The sequence below is a fragment of the Loxodonta africana genome, chromosome 1 (genome assembly GCF_030014295.1).
Source record: "Loxodonta africana isolate mLoxAfr1 chromosome 1, mLoxAfr1.hap2, whole genome shotgun sequence".
Taxonomy (NCBI): domain Eukaryota; kingdom Metazoa; phylum Chordata; class Mammalia; order Proboscidea; family Elephantidae; genus Loxodonta; species Loxodonta africana.
Genome location: NC_087342.1, coordinates 17,847,192 through 17,863,524, shown reverse-complemented (window position 1 = coordinate 17,863,524; position 16,333 = coordinate 17,847,192). Strand labels below are relative to the sequence as shown.

At 39.1% G+C, this 16,333-nt stretch overlaps 1 protein-coding gene across 1 annotated transcript in view; it reads left to right on the top strand.

The window, feature by feature from the left end:
- Positions 1-16,333, top strand: part of PCYT1A (phosphate cytidylyltransferase 1A, choline) — a 59,221-nt gene that overhangs the window by 27,093 nt on the left and 15,795 nt on the right. Inside the window, exon 3 of the mRNA XM_003412947.4 lies at positions 13,064-13,163. Within this exon, the coding sequence (XP_003412995.1) occupies positions 13,064-13,163 (100 nt within the window). The remainder of the gene's footprint in view (positions 1-13,063; positions 13,164-16,333) is intronic.

Genomic DNA, 16,333 nt, shown 5'->3' with positions numbered 1-16,333 from the left:
TATGGATATACCACATTTTATTTACCCATTCATCCGTCTACGGGGAAAATATTAAACGACGCAGAAAGCATCAAAAGAAAATGGAAGGAATACACAGAGTCATTCTACCAAAAAGAATTAGTTGATATTCAACCATTTCAAGAGGTGGCATATGATCAGGAACCGATGGTATTGAAGGAAGAAGTCCAAGCTGCTCTGAAGGCACTGGCGAAAAACAACGCTCCAGGAATTGATGGAATATCAATTGAGATGTTTCAACAAACAGATGCAGCGCTGGAGGTGCTCACTCATCTATGCCAAGAAATATGGAAGACAGCTTCCTGGCCAACTGCCTGGAAGAGATCCATATTTATGCCTATTCCCAAGAAAGGTGATCCAACCGAATGTGGAAATTATAGAACAATATCATTAATATCACACGCAAGCAAAATTCTGCTGAAGATCATTCAAAAGTGGCTGCAGCAGTATATCGACAGGGAACTGCCAGAAATTCAGGCTGGTTTCAGAAGAGGACATGGAAGCAGGGATATCATTGCTGATGTCAGATGAACCCTGGCTGAAAGCAGAGAATACCAGAAGGATGCTTACCTGTGTTTTATTGACTATGCAAAGGCATTTGACTGTGTGGATCATAACAAATTATGGATAACATTGTGAAGGATGGGAATTCCAGAACACTTAATTGGGCTCATGAGGAACCTCTACATAGATCAAGAGGCAGTTGTTGGGACAGAACAAGGGGATACTGATTGGTTTAAAGTCAGGAAAGGTGTGCGTCAGGGTTGTATTCTTTCACCATACCTATTCAATCTGTATGCTGAGCAAATAATATGAGAAGCTGGACTATATGAAGAAGAACAGGGCATCAGGATTGGAGGAAGACTCATTAACAACCTGCCTTATGCAGATGACACAACCTTGCTTGCTGAAAGTGAAGAGGACTTGAAGCACTTACTAATGAAGATCAAAGACCACAGCCTTCAGTACGGATTGCACCTCAACATAAAGAACACAAAAATCCTCACAACTGGACCAATGAGCAACATCATGATAAATGGAGAAAAGACTGAAGTTGTCAAGGATTTCATTTTACTTGGATTCACAATCAACAGCCATGGAAGCAGCAGTCAAGAAATCAAAAGATGCATTGGATTGGGTAAATCTGCTGCAAAGGACCTCTTTAAAGTGTTGAAGAGCAAAGATGTCACCTTGAAGACTAAGGTGTGCCTGATTGAAGCCATGGTATTTTCGATTGCATCATATGCATGTGAAAGCTGGACAATGAATAAGGAAGACCGAAGAAGAACTGATGCCTTTGAATTGTGGTGTTGGCGAAGAATGTTGAATATACCATGGACTGCTTGGAAGAAGTGTGGCCAGAATGCTCCTTAGGGGCAAGGATGGCGAGACTGCATCTTACATACTTTGGACATGTTGTCAGGAGGGATCGGTCCCTGCAGAAGGACATCATGCAGAGTCCAGGGTCAGCGGAAAAGAGGAAGACCCTCAAGGAAGTGGATTGACACAGTGGCTGCAACAATGAGCTCAACCATAACAACGATTGTAAGGATGGCTTAGGACCGGGCAGTGTTTCGTTCTGTTGTGTGTAGGGTCGCTATGAGTCAGAACCAACTCGATGGCACCTAACAACAACATTCATCAGTCATTGGGCATTTGGGTTGAGCAGACAAGATTTTATCACATAATTGCAATATGCCAACAAGGCAGTAGGTGCTGGGAATATAAAGATGAACAAGATCGTCCCTTTGAGAGATGTGAGCATAATGTAGAGCTGTATAGGCCTTGGAGCTCATTAGCTTTATAAAAGTGCTTTCCCTGAAAGGTGGAAGAGAAATAGAAAGGATCACCAAGTATTAGGTAGCTGGGGTGGTGGGTCAGGATGAATAGGATCAAAGAGAGAGAAAAGAATTAAGAAGGAAAAATTAAGGAATAACTTTATGGCCAGAACTCTTTTGTCTGTAAGTATAAAGAATTTACTGATAGAGATGTTTCTAACAGTACATTCAAAAAGATAACAAAAAAATTTACAAAAAGCTCACAGACAAATAGGGGAAACAGACAAGCAGTAAATAATTAAGGCACAGTATGAAAATACGCCAAATAGAAGGACGTTAGAGGTCCAGTGGCTGTCTTGAGGAGGAAGTAATTTATTTTGACGAGAGAGAGTGGTGGGGCAGTGGTTTTAGAAAAGCTCCACGGAGATTATTTCTGAGTTGAACTTTGAAGGATAAATGGCAATTCAAGAAATGGACAAGAGATAGAAGTACAAGTTCAGAAGTGTAAAATAGTAGTACTAAAGTTTAGCAAACTGCTGGTAATAATTGCTGAAGCTTAAAGTTCATGATAAGGATCTGCAGTAGATGAAGTAAGCAAGGACCTGATCATGAAGGATCTTGTATGCTGTGCTAAGGGTTTGGACTTTATCCTATGGGTGATGTGGTCAGATTTATAATTTAAAAAGGCCCTTTTGGTAGCTTTGGAAAGCATGGATTGAAACAGGGAGAGACAGAAGGTGGAGAGACTAGTTGTGAGATTGTTGTACTAATGCAGGTTGGAGGTGATGAGGGCCTAAAATATGACAGTAGATACAGAGAGGATGAGATAGTTTTAAAATGTTTTAGGAGGTAAACTAGGTCTCGGAGATCACTAGGATGTAGAGGGTGAGAGGTGTTAAAGATGACTCCTAGGTTTCAGCCTTGGGTAGATTGTGTAGATGAGATGTGTTTTACTGAGATAAGAAATACAGGAGGGAGATTGGTTTAGGAGTAAGACAATGAGTTTAATATAGGTTCAGTTTAGGAGAAGGCCAATGAGACATCCAAATAGTAGTTCGATAAATGAACTCATTATTTATATACATTGAAATAGCAGTAAGAGGAGGTCAGGGAGAATTGTTAGTTTTCATTTCTTTCTTTCTCTCACTTCCTCCGCCCCGCCCTTCCTTCCTTCCTTCCTAGATTCTCAGGGAGTGGAATCTTTCTGCTCAGTATCTTATTCCTTCTCACACCACATGGTATTCCTCTTGACTCTGTAGACCTTTCCCCTGGCAACATTGGAATAATTTTGGATCCCAGGAGCAGCCGTTACTTTTTGCACAGAATGTTTGGGTGAAAGAGAAGTGTTTCTCTGTGGCCTTCTGGAACTTTTTCCTGAAAAATGTTTAAGAATCCTTGGAGAGTAGAAGGAATACTGGGGAACCAGTACTGAGTTCTAGCCTCATTTATTTGAGTTGTCTCCATTTCTTAATTAGTAAGGACACCAAATCTCTTCTATTTCACTGGAATTTTGAGTTATTTCACTGGAATTTTGAGGATCAATGAGTTAATGTATATGAAAGTAATCAGGAAAATTTGTTTTGCAAACAGCATTGCATTTAGAAGATAATTCATAATTTGGGGGATCATGATTGTCAGTGTTAATTATAATTTTAGATACATAGATTTATAAATTTTATATGGCATTTAGAAACTAACATCTTAGATTAGTAAAAATTAGTTAATTTTGTTAGCATAATAAACCCTTTGTTCCATAGAATGGAAGAGGAAATGAGGTGATGTTGTTGATGGTGAACTAAACTTGTTGAGTACTTACTATGTGTGAAACACTGTGCTAGTTCCTTTGCATATGCCATTTTACTTAATCCCCACGGTAACCTTGTGGAGTAGGTATTATTATCTTGCATCTTCCAGAAGATGAAAATAAAAGCTTGAGAAGCTTGCTGTAATTCCACAGTTACTAAGTGATAGAGCTGGGATTCAGATGTAAGTTTTTCAAATCCTAAACCCTTTCACTATACTTCACTGTCAGGTGTTCAAGAGTCTTGAAAGCAATACCGTAGGATTTCCTTGTAGTTAAAGGAAGAAAGTGCATTTTAGGAGAACATAGGTAGGAACTTCGGTTTCTGAGAATAGACTTGAAGGTTGTTTTAAAAAATACTACCATTCTAACTAGAGGCAACCCTAAGGAAATATTTCACTGATCTGTCGTAGCTGCAGAACCTTAGGTTTCTTTCTGTACACTTAGGAGGAATTGATTCAGCATGAGCCCTTGCCAGAAACGACAGCTGCATCGGCCCTCTGCCTTGGAACATGAACAGTGTGGGAGGAAGATTGAAGAAACAGAGTTACGAAGGATAGAATGCTTTGTGTGTGTGTTTTTTAATTGCGATAAAATTCACATAACATGACATTCACCATTTTAATCATTTTAGGATGTACAATTCAGTGATTTATAGTATATTCACAGTACAGTACAACCCTCACCACTACCTAATTTCAGAACATTTTCATTACCCCCAAAAGAAACCCTGTACCATTAAACAGTCATTCCCCATTCTCCCCTCCCCTCCACACTTTGGCAATCACTAACTTGCATTCTGTCTCTGTAGATTTACCTATATTCTGGACATTTCATATAAGTGGAATCGTATAATATGTGGCCTTTTGTGTCTGGGTTCTTTTACTCAGCATATTTTCAAGGTTCATCCGTGTTGTAGCTTGTATCAGTGCTTCATTCCTTTTTTATGGCTGAATAATATTCCATTGTCTGGATATACCACATTTTGTTTATCTCTCCATTCACTGATGGACATTGGGTTGTTTCCATTTATTACTTAAAATTTAAATAGCCACGTGTGTCTAGTGGCTGCAATACTGGACACCACAGAAGAAGTTAAAACCCACTGGGGCAGGTGGGAAGAGGGCAGAATGGGGAATGACGTCTTAATGGGTATGGGGTTTCTTTTTGGGGTGATGAAAATGTTCTGAAATTAGATAGTGCTCATGGTTGAACAACCTTGTAAATATACTAAAAACCATGGAATTGTACACTTCAAAATGATTAATTTTGTTGTGTGAATTATATCCTTTCCAAAAACCCTATATATTAACAGTGTTAAGCTGTGGCAAATCGACTGTTAAGTACTTGCTTGTCATTATACTTTTCTCTATGCTTGAAGTATTTAAAAATTAAAAAAAGAAACTTTGTATACTGTAACCTTCCTGGGGAGCAGCATTTACTAAGAGTTATAAATACGTACAATGCCTGTAGACTCAACAGTTCCACTTCTGGGTTTTTATCATAGGAGAACAATAGGACAAGTGCATAGAGTTGGGGTATTTGTAGACACAGTATTTTATTTAGAAAGCTGGAAACAACTTAATTGCCCAATAATAGAGAACGAGTTAAATTAGTTTTGGTATAAAACCAAAACCAAACCCACTTCCACTGAGTCGATTTCGACTCATAGCAACCCTGTAGGACAGGGAACTGCCTGATTAGAGTTTCCAAGGAGCACCTGCTGGATTCAAACTGCTGACCTCTTGGTTAGCAGCCGTAGCACTTAACCACTATGCCACCAGGGTTTCCAATTTTGGTGTATGCAAACATAAAACCATTTAAAATGGCAGTAGCACATCGACAAGGAACTGCCGAAATTCGCCTAGATTCAGAAGAGGACATGAAATGAGGGACATCATTGTTGACATCAGATGGATCCTGGCTGAAAGTAGAGAATGCCAGAAAGGTGTTTACCTGTGTTCTGTCGACTGTGCAAAGGCATTTGACTGTATGGATTATAACAAATTATGAATAATATTGAAGAATGGGAATTTCAGAACACTTAATTGTGCTCATGCAGAACGTGAACATAGAACAAGAGGTAGTCATTGGAACAGAACAAGGGGATACTACGTGGTTTAAAATCAGGAAAGCTGTGCATCAGCATTGTGTCCTTTCACCATACTTATTCAATCTGTATGCTGAGCTAATAATCTGAGAAGCTGGACTATGTGAAAAAGAACAAGCATCAGGACTGGAGGAAGGCTCATTAACAACCTGCGTTATGCAGATAACACAACCTTGCTTGCTGAAAGTGAAGAGGACTTGAAGCACGTACTGATGAAGACCAAAGACTACAGCCTTCGAATGGATTATACTTCAACATTAAAAAAAAAAAAATCCTCCCGACTGGACTAAAAAGCAACGTCATGATAAGTGGAGAAAATATTGAAGTTGTCAAGGATTTCGTTTTACTTGGATCCACAATCAACAGCCATGGAAGCAGCAGTCAGGAAATCAAATGATGTAGTGCATGGGCAAATCTACTGCCAAAGACCTTCAGGTGTTCAAAAGCAAAGATGTCACTTTGAGGACTAAGTTACCTAGTGCTGCTGTAACAGAAATACCACAAGTAGATGGCTTTAACAAAGAAAAATTTATTCTCCTACAGTCTAGGAGGCTAGAACTCTGAATCCAGGGTGCCAGTTCCAGGCGAAGGCTTTCTCTCTGTGTTGGCTCTGGGGGAAGGTCCTTGTTATCAGTCTTCCCTGGTTAAGGAGCTTTTCAGCACAGGGATCCCAGGTCCAAAGGATGCATGCCACTGGCTCTGCTTCCTTGGTGGTATGAGGTCCCCCAGACACTGTTCACTTCTCTCTTTTATATCTCAAAAGAGATTGGCTTAAATTGTAGATTAATTTTGTAGATTGAGTCTGCATAACTGCCGCCAATCCCATCTCATTAACATCGAAGAGACAGGATTTACAGCACATAGGAAAATCTCATCAGATGACAAAATGGTGGACAGTCACACAGTACTGGAAATCATGACCCAGCCAAGTTGACAGACACTTTGGGAAGGACACAATTCAACCCATGACAGTGGTATTTTCAGTCGTGTCATATGCATGCGAAAGCTGGACAATGAAAAAGAAAGAGCAAAGAATTGATGCCTTTGAATTATGGTGTTGGCGAAGAATGCTGAATATACTATGGAGCGCCAGAGAAACGAACAAGTCTATCTTGGAAGAAGTACAGCCAGAGTACTCCTTGGCGAGGATGGTGAGACTTCATCTCACATACTTTGGACATTATCAGGAGAGACCTGTCCCTGGAGAAGGGCATCATGCTTGGTAAGGTCAGTAAAAAAGAGGAAGACCCTCAAGGAGCTGGATTGACACAGTGGCTGCAATGATGGGCCCAAACATAACAACAGTTGTGAGAATGGTGCAGGACCAAGCAGTATTTTTGTTCTATTGTACACAGGGTCGCTATGAATTGGAACCGACTTGGTAGCACCTAAGAACAACAACAAAATAATGGTGTGGATGGATATATACTGTATATATCTTGATGCTCACACTATATACTGTGAAAAAGAAGGTTACAAAGCAGTGTAATCCCTTTTAGGAAAAAGACCTTTATTCCCTTAGGAAGTAAGTCTGAGAGGAAAAAGTCTAGAAAGGTATAGTCCATATGTTTAAAATGTAATTATTTTGCATTAATGTGATTACAAATGATTTTTGTTTTTTCTCCTTAATTGTGTTTTTTAAAACTTCTGCAAATAGTATATAGTTTGTAATAAGAAATAAAAATCAACTCTTGGTGATAATTATAGACTCACCCATAAAGAGGAAATATAAGGATATTTTATTAATTATTAAAATAGGCTAATGTCCAACATTAATTTATTAATTTCACATCAGCAAAGCTACACCCTTCACCTTAAAGTTGAAATGCTCTTTCCCTGACTATACCCTCTTAACAATTCTCTATTGTTAGCAATTCTTATTTCTCTGCCTCCACGAACTATTGTTCTAGTCCCACCTTTCGTCTGGTTTTTATCTTGTGGTTACACTCTATTCTATTCTGCTTATATACCAAGGGTTGGTAAACTACTGCCAGCCCATGGAGGAAATCTGGGCTGTCACCTACTTTTTTTTTTTTTTTTATAACTTTTATTAAGCTTCAAGTAAACGTTTACAAATCCAATCAGTCTGTCACATATTAGTTTACATACATCTCACTCCCTCCTCCCACTTGCTCTCCCCCTATTGAGTCAGCCCTTTCAGTCTCTCCTTTCTTGACTGTCACCTACTTTTGTAAATAAAGTTTTATTGGAACGTAGCCATACTTGTTTATTTACCTATTGTCCATGTCTACTTTCACCCTACAGTGGCAGAGTTGAGTCGTTATAACAGAGACCATATGGCCTGTAAAGCCTAAAATATCTCCTATCTAGCCCTGGGTGGCCCAAACAGTTAAGCTCTGGACTATCAGCCAAAAGGTTGGCAGTTCAAGCCCCATCCAGAGGCTCCTCAGAAAATAGGTCTGGTGATCTGCTTCCGAAAGGTCACAGCCTTGAGAATCCTTTAGAGTAGTTCTACTCTGCACACATGGGGTCACCCATGAGTCAGACTCAACTGGAAGGCAACTAACAACAACAGCAGCCTTTTACAGAAAAGTTGCCTGACCTCTGTTTCTATGCCATAGTTAGCCACTTTTAACTGCCCTTAGAACATCTGAGATCTGTTGTCTTCTTAATTCTTTACTCCCCTCTTCTGCCTCCTTTCCGTTCACCAGGGCCTAATCCTAGCTCTCTTGCAGTTTCTGTTAATTCTTTGTTTCTCTTCCTAGGCCTGTTGGCCATTTAAAGATTAAAGTTTCTAGTTTGATCTTGGCTGAATATAGTGCTTAGTAGTTCCATTGACCATTTGCAGATGCTCTAATACATTTCCCACGACAGCTATTCCAAATATTTTCTGCTTTCTTGGAATGAGCTTTCATTCTCATTTCAACCTCCCCATTCTTCACAGGTAACTTCACTTCTTTTTTAATAATCTCTTTTATTTTTGTTGTTGTTGAAAACATACACAATAGAATATACTTCCTTCTTTACTATATTGAAAAAGCTGAGGGCGGCAGATATATTTCTATACTTTCACTCCTTTTCACCCAACATCCTCCTTTTCATAATCCTTCCTTTCTTCTGCTTTCGGAAAAATGTGATCCTCTCATTTCAAGGGCTAACACTTCCCCCTTACTCTCCTTGAGGCCGTTCCCTACCATTCCACTAGCCTTTTGCTCCTCAATTATCTGTTTTTCCTCCCCTGGTGTTTTCAATCTCTTTGGCTCTTTTTCCTGTCTTGGACATGTACAGATCTCTCCATTAAAAAAAAAAAAACCACCACTGATCTCTCCATTAAAAAAAAAAAAAAAAAAACACTGATCCTTCTATCCCTTCTAGCTACCTTTCTGTTTTTCTCATTCACTTTATTGCCAAACATCTCTAATGAGGGATTATTGCTCATCTATTTCCTTGACTTCCAATTTCCTTAAAAGCACTGCTGAATTTCCACATTCAAGGACTTTTCTCCGTTCTCATTTTCTTGGAACATTTAACAATTATGATAATCTTTGAAGTTATTCCTTGATCTCTGTGACACACCCTTATCAGAGTTCTCTTTAAGTGTTCGGCCAACCCTCCAATATGAGCTCTTCTCAGAATTTTTTTGTCAATCCTTTATTTTTGCTTTTTAAAAATATTTTATTGTATTTTGGATGTAAGTATACACAGCAAAACAGGTTCCTATTCAACAATTTCAACACATAACGTTCAGTGACACTGGTTACATTCTTCACATTGTGTCAACATTCTCATTATTTCCGTTCTAAATGTTCCATTCCCATTAACTTAGTCTCACTGCCCCCCAACCTTCTCATCTGTGCTTTAGAGTAATTGTTGGCCATTTGGTCTCATATAGATAATTTTTTAGAAGAGTACAGTACTCAAGGGTGACATTCTTTACTTTTTGAGCTAACCTGCTATTTAGTTAAAAGGTGACTTCGGGGGGTAGTTTCGGTTCAAGGTTTAAAGAGTATCTCAGGGCAAAGGTCTGGAGATTCCTGTAGTCTCAATGGTTCCAGTAAGTCTGGATTCTTTGAGAATTTGAAATTCTGTTTCACATTTTTCTCCCTTTCTATCAGAATCCATCTACTGTGACCCAGATCAGAATGTTCAGCCGCGGTAGCTGGCCACCATCTAGGTCTTCTGATCTCCATGGTTCATGGAGACAATTGTCTTATAGTCCAGTTCCTTCTCTGAGTCTCAGATTTTCTTCTTTCTCTTTTGCTCCAGATGAACAGAGACTGATAGTTGTACCTTTGATAGCTGCTGGTAAATTTTTAAGACCTCAGACACTACTCACCAAACTAGGATGTAGAACATAAACTTTACCAACTATATTATGCCAATTGACTGAATGAATTGTCCCACAGGACTATGACCCTAGGTCTTCAAACCAAGAAAACTAATCCCATAACGTTGGAATTATCTCTTTAAAAAATTTTGTCATCTTCAGCACTTACCTTTATGAGTATAATGTTACCACCTTTTTTTCCCCACATTTCTTCAATGATCTGACATTATCTCAAACTCAAATTTGTTATCTAGGAATCAACTTTTTTTTTCAACTTCTCTATCCCTGTTAAGGTGACTGAGTGATGCAAATGGTTAAGCGCTTGACTACTAGCCAAAAGGTTAGCAATTCAAACTCACTCAGAGGCATCTTGGAAGACAGGCTCGGCTATCTGCTTCCACAGGGTTATAGCCTTGAATACCCTATGTAGCAGTTCTGTTCTGCACACATAAGGGTCACTTGAGTTGATTCCAGCTTATAGGGTCACTAAAGTTGGAATCAACTTGACAGCAACTAACAACATCAACAAGTCGTTTTAAAGGTACCACAGTATTTTCATCACTCCAGAACAAAACTCTGTGCCCGTTAGCAGCCACTCCTCATTTCCTCCCAGCACTCCCAGCCCAAGGCAACTACTAATCTACTTTCTATGTGTACAGATTTGCTTATTCTGGGCATTTTCATACAAATGGAATCATAAAATATGTGGTGTTTTGTTTCTGGCTTCTTTTACTAAGCATACTGTTTTCAAAGTTCGTCCATAGTGTACCATGTATCAGTACTTCATTTTTTTGGTCAAATCCCATTTGTTTCTTGAGGTACATCTTACGTATAGTAAAATGCACAAACATTAAGTTTGGAACTCCATAAATGTTTACATATGTGTATATCCATGTAGCCCGCAGTACCCAGAAGGCTCCCTCACACCCTCTTGTAGTCAGTATTTTCTTCCCTGAATTTCTTCTTTGTCCTCTGACTTCTATCATCAGAGTTTTGCCTGTTTTTAACCTTTATATAGGTGGAATCATAGAATATTATTTTGTGAATAAGCATGTAATTTTTAGGAACACAAAATTACTGTCAAACATCTCGTTGAGTACTTCTAGTGTATAAACAGTTTAATCTGTAGGGAAATCTCTAGTAACAAAATTGCACATTTGGGTTCATGGCCTATTGTTATTTCTTTTTAAAAAGTGTTCTAAAGAATTTTCTATATATCCTAAAAATGAGTTTGTTTTTGCTTATCTTATGGCTTTAGTATATCTTAAACTAAATTTATATGATTTTTAAAAAACAGGTATGTTTTAATTTTAAGGCCTAACTAAAAAAAATCTAACCTTAACTGAAAAACAAAACAAAATGAGAACGCAGTTTTATCTTTGTTAGCCCTATCATGATGTGACCTGTTGTAGAATTTAAAATTCTAAGTGAACATCGCTATAGACCCTTCAGAAATTAAAAGGATTATAAGGGAATATTGTGAACAAGTCTGTTTTAGTTCCCTAGGGCTGCTATAACAAAATAACACACAGTGGTGGCTTTCAAGAACAGAAATTTCTGTGCATTAGGAGTCCAAGTTCAGGGCATTGGCAGGGCCATGCTCCCTCTGCTCGCTCTAGGGGAAGAGCCTTCCTTGTCTATTCCGGTTTCTGGTATCCCAAGTGTGTCTGAAATTTGCTTGGCTTGTAGAGGTGTCTGCACATGGCATCGTCCCCCTGTGCGTGCTGTCTTCACATCTTTTATAAGACACCGCTCAGAAGGGATTGGGATCCACCCTATTCCCATATGACCTGGTTAACCTTGTTAACTGGTGACACCTTCAAAGAACCTATTTCCAAACAAGGTCACATTCACAGGTGCAGGGATTAGGACTTCAACATCTCTTTTGGGGGTACATAATTCAATCCATTAAAAACTTCATGCCAACAAATTTGATAATTTAGATGAAATGGAAAAATTCTTAGAAAGGCAAGGGAGATTCCTCAGCCTGTTAAATGACATCTATGAAAAACCTATGGCCAGCATCACATTTAGTGGTGAAAAGTTGAATGCTTCTGCCCTAAGATGAGAAATAATGGAAAGATGTCTGCCCTTGCCACTTCTATTGTGTTAAAGATTCTAGCCAGTGCAACAAGGAGGGGTGGGGCAGGGAAGGGAAACCAAAAGCATCCAGATTGGAAAGGAAGAAATAAAAATGTCTTTATTCATAGACAATATGATCTCATGTAGAAAATCCTAAGGCATCTACAAAAAATAAACTACTAGGACTAATGAAGTTTAGTAAAGTCACAAGACATAAGATCGCTACACAAAAATCAATTGCAATTACACACATACAAATCAATTGTATTTCTGTATACTAGCAATGAATAGCCCAAACAAAATTAAGAAAACAGTCTCATTCAAATAGCATCAAATGGAACAAAATGCTTCTGGGCACATGTAACAAAAACTCCTAAGCGAGGCCACGTGTAGAGGGGATAGCATACCTCCATTCTCACTACAGCCTTGTTTCTTCGTAATTGTGTACAATTCACGTAACTTTTTGAGCCTCATTTTCCTCATCTTTAAATCGAGGATACTACAGTACTACTTGCCTCATGGTAGGGTTACGAGCATTAGAACATATTTACGATGTAAAACATGTCACAGTGTGAGTTGTACTTAATAAAGCACACAGGAGCCATTTGCCTTCCCAGTTCCCTAGTTGAAGCAGCATAGAAACGCCCTTATGAACGGTGGCGGTTTCTTCACGTGACGCAGAGGAGCCGTCACCCTGGAACGAGTAAGTGGGACTATGCTTAGGCTCCCAGCCAGATCACCCTGAAATCACCAGCAAGGTCTTTATGTCTCATGCCATGATTTACCCATTTTAAAAAAGGTTGCAACTTTTATTTACAATTTTAAAATACATATTTTTCTTCTTTTCTTCATGTTACGAAGTTTTATGGTAATTTTAATCCCAGCGTGTTGAATAACTGATTATTCTTTAAAGGTGCCATATTTTGAGTATTTTAGTGTATGCCATTAAATTTAACTTTGTTTTCCTTTTCCTTCCTCTCCTTAAGGGTTTACGGGAGCCAGCTCCTTTTTCTGATGAAATCGAAGTTGACTTTAGTAAGCCCTATGTCAGGGTAACTATGGAAGAAGCCACCAGAGGGACTCCTTGTAAGTAAATGCCTGTTGTTTTACTATTACCTTTAGCATATGATTGTATTTCTTTACCAAATGTATACCTCCTGTCCATATTTCCTCATTTTACCTGCCAAGGCAAGTTGGGGAGGGTGCTCCTCCCATCTCCCTTGCTATTCGGAGGATAACTCTACTCCATACATTTTTCTTTTCTTTTTATTATTACATACTTGCTTCTTGGGGTTTTGCTATAGCTATGAGATACAGTAGATCAGAGACAAGATATTAAGCTGAGCTGGGCTATAATCTTGTCCATTTTTTATAAAGGTCCAGAAATACATCAGTCTATGACATTTTTAATAGCCTGGAAAATTGTCTCCGCAATCTTCTCAGATTCTGTCGGTCAGTGCCCTAGCTCTGATGCACCTGATTGGCAGAGGACAGACAGATAAATCCCAAGGTAGGAGTTGCTTATCACTAAATTTTATCTTTATTGATACTGTAATTTCCTGAGTCTTTTTTTAAGACTCGCTTTATTATTTTTAAAGCCCATACTCTTATTTGTATACTTAGTTTATATCATCAGGTAGCAGTTTTTTAACCACATAAATTATTAGTATGTATTCTAGATGCCCTCCCAATCTGGGGAAGTTGGCTTTAGGGATCATTATAAATAGAAAGGAGCCCTGGTGGCACAGTGGTTAAAGCACTCAGCTACCAACTAAAAGGTCGGTTCAAACCTGCCAGCTGCTCGGCGGGAGAAAGGTTTACAGCCTTGAAAACCTTATGGGGCAGTTTTACTCTGTCCTATAGGATTGCTGAGTCAGAATCAACTTGATGGCAGTGGCTAAAAAAATAAATAGAAACTTCCATGAGTATTGGCTATGATAACAAAATCCTACGGGCAGCTGCCTTACTTCTCTATAAATTCTTCAATCTTCCTCTTTTTTTCCAATCCTGTTTCAGCTCTGACTACTGTGGTAAGTGTTTTCTCTATTCCATAAATGTAGTGCTGGGTTTTGACTCAGACAAGCACTGGAGAATAAAAGGCAGTTACAGGTGCAAATTGGCACATTTTCAGTGTATAGGGAATATCTGTGGCTACCTTTTAATTGTATTAGTGTTTGCTCTGTTGTAACTGAGGACTAGTGAAGTGTACATAGAAATGAATGCTGGACCATGTCGGGCTAGGAATCCCAAGTCCTCTTGGCTATATGGATTATGGTTTGGGGTCCTCAGAAACAGCGGTTAATTCCAGAGAATGCATTCCTTTTACAAAAGAGTGTAGAATAGCATGTGTTGATCACAGCCCTTCTAGTCATGATGTGATTTTTGGGTTTGGCTCTTCTTACTTGAGTAATAGGCAGGCTAGTAGAGCAGGATAAAATGATGACAAGGACAGGTCTGGAAACACAGAGGCTGAATGTAACGGTGTGATAGTGGCAGATCAAGTTTCAAAATACCAACAGACAGTTTAAGAGTCACATTCAGACATGTGATAGTAGAGCCTGTTGAAGACAACTTTCACGTACTCTCTAATGACACACATTTACAATTCATTACCTCACTCAGGTATATGATTATATTAGTTCTCTTACCCAGCTTGTTGCTCATTTATCCTCAGACCTTTTGTGGTACATAAACCAAAAACCAAACCTATTGCCATGGAGTCAATTCCAACGTATAGGACCCTGTAGGACAGTGTAGAACTGCCCCATAGGGTTTCTAAGGCACAACTGGTGGATTTGAACTGCTGAAATTTGTGGTACATAGAAGTTGAAAATAACGTGTACAGTTCCCAAGTTCTGAAGCTTATAACCAAAAAGCACTAATTAATAAATCTAAAAAAAAAAAATTTAACTTTATAATAATAGAATTTTACAAGGTTATGTAACCTTTGTGATTATCTACTTTATAGTCTCTTCATTACATACATGAGAAAATTAAGGTCCCTAGAATCTGAGAAGTGAAGGTTCCCATACAGTAAAATAGATAATTAGCGATACAATTGGAGCTAAAACCTAAGTCTTTCCAGCCCTGTGCTCTTTTCACCCTGGAGTGGTCTACTCTTTAGAGACAATAGTTATAAACAATAAGGCCACTGGCAAGACAATTGAGTTTCAGGTGGAATAGAGTTGCAAAGAAGTTGCTAAAGTTTGCTGGTCTACTTTGATCCCTGATTTTTCCCCTGCATCTCAGTCTCTCTGTTCTGTTTTATGTTAAGTACTAAATAACTGACTGTCTTCATGCCAATGCAGGACAAGGACTAAACCAATAAAGAATCCACGCATTTCATAGGTGGTGGATTTTTAGTTAGTGGTAGGAGTTTCTGGGCAGTGCAAATGGTTAAGCACTCCACTACGGGCTGAAAAGTTGGTGGTTTGAATGTACCCAGAAGTGCCTCGGAAAACAGCCCTGGTGATCTGCTTCCGGAAGGTCACGGCCTTGAAAACCCTATAGAGCAGTTGTACTGTCCACACGTGGGATCGCCGTGGGTCAGAATCGACTCAGCGGCAGCTAATAACAACAACTGGTAGGAGAGGACAGTCCTTTCAGGTTTTCACTAAGGAGGTTAAGGGATTCAAAGAGGGAAGTTTGTGTAATCTAGGAGAAGACTCTACCCAGGCTAAAATGGGGTGGGGGGTGGTGGCAATATGCTTCACTATGAGAAAGGAAGAAAAAAGGGAAACTGAAGGGATAAACTGTTAGGGATAAAATGTTTCAGGTATTTGAGAAGATATACCAAAAGAGAAAATTAATTGAAACCCAGATCTGTTCTGCCTAAAGGAGGACGTCTGGTTACTTAGCCATCAGTGCTATGACTATATAATTTATAATCCAAATCAGGGTATTTGAGACTGAAAAGGTATCACTAGTAATAATACCCTGAGACAACAGGCCTAAACCGGGGACATAGCATCCTGGCCAGTAGCCACTTGGTGAGAGAATGGCTTCCTCTTGCTTTCTGTCCCAGACTTCCTGGTTCAACAGTGACCCCTTCTGGCCATTTGGTTAATATACCAGCTTGGCCAACCAAAAGGTCAACAGTTCAAATCCACCAGGCTCTCTTTGGAAATTATGGGGCAGTTTTGCTCTGTCCTATAGGGTGACTATGAGTCGGAATCAACTCAACGGCAGCGGGTTTTGGTTTTGGGTTTGCCAAAGATTTAGGGTTAAGTGGTAAGGAATTAAGATGTTGGGTTAAA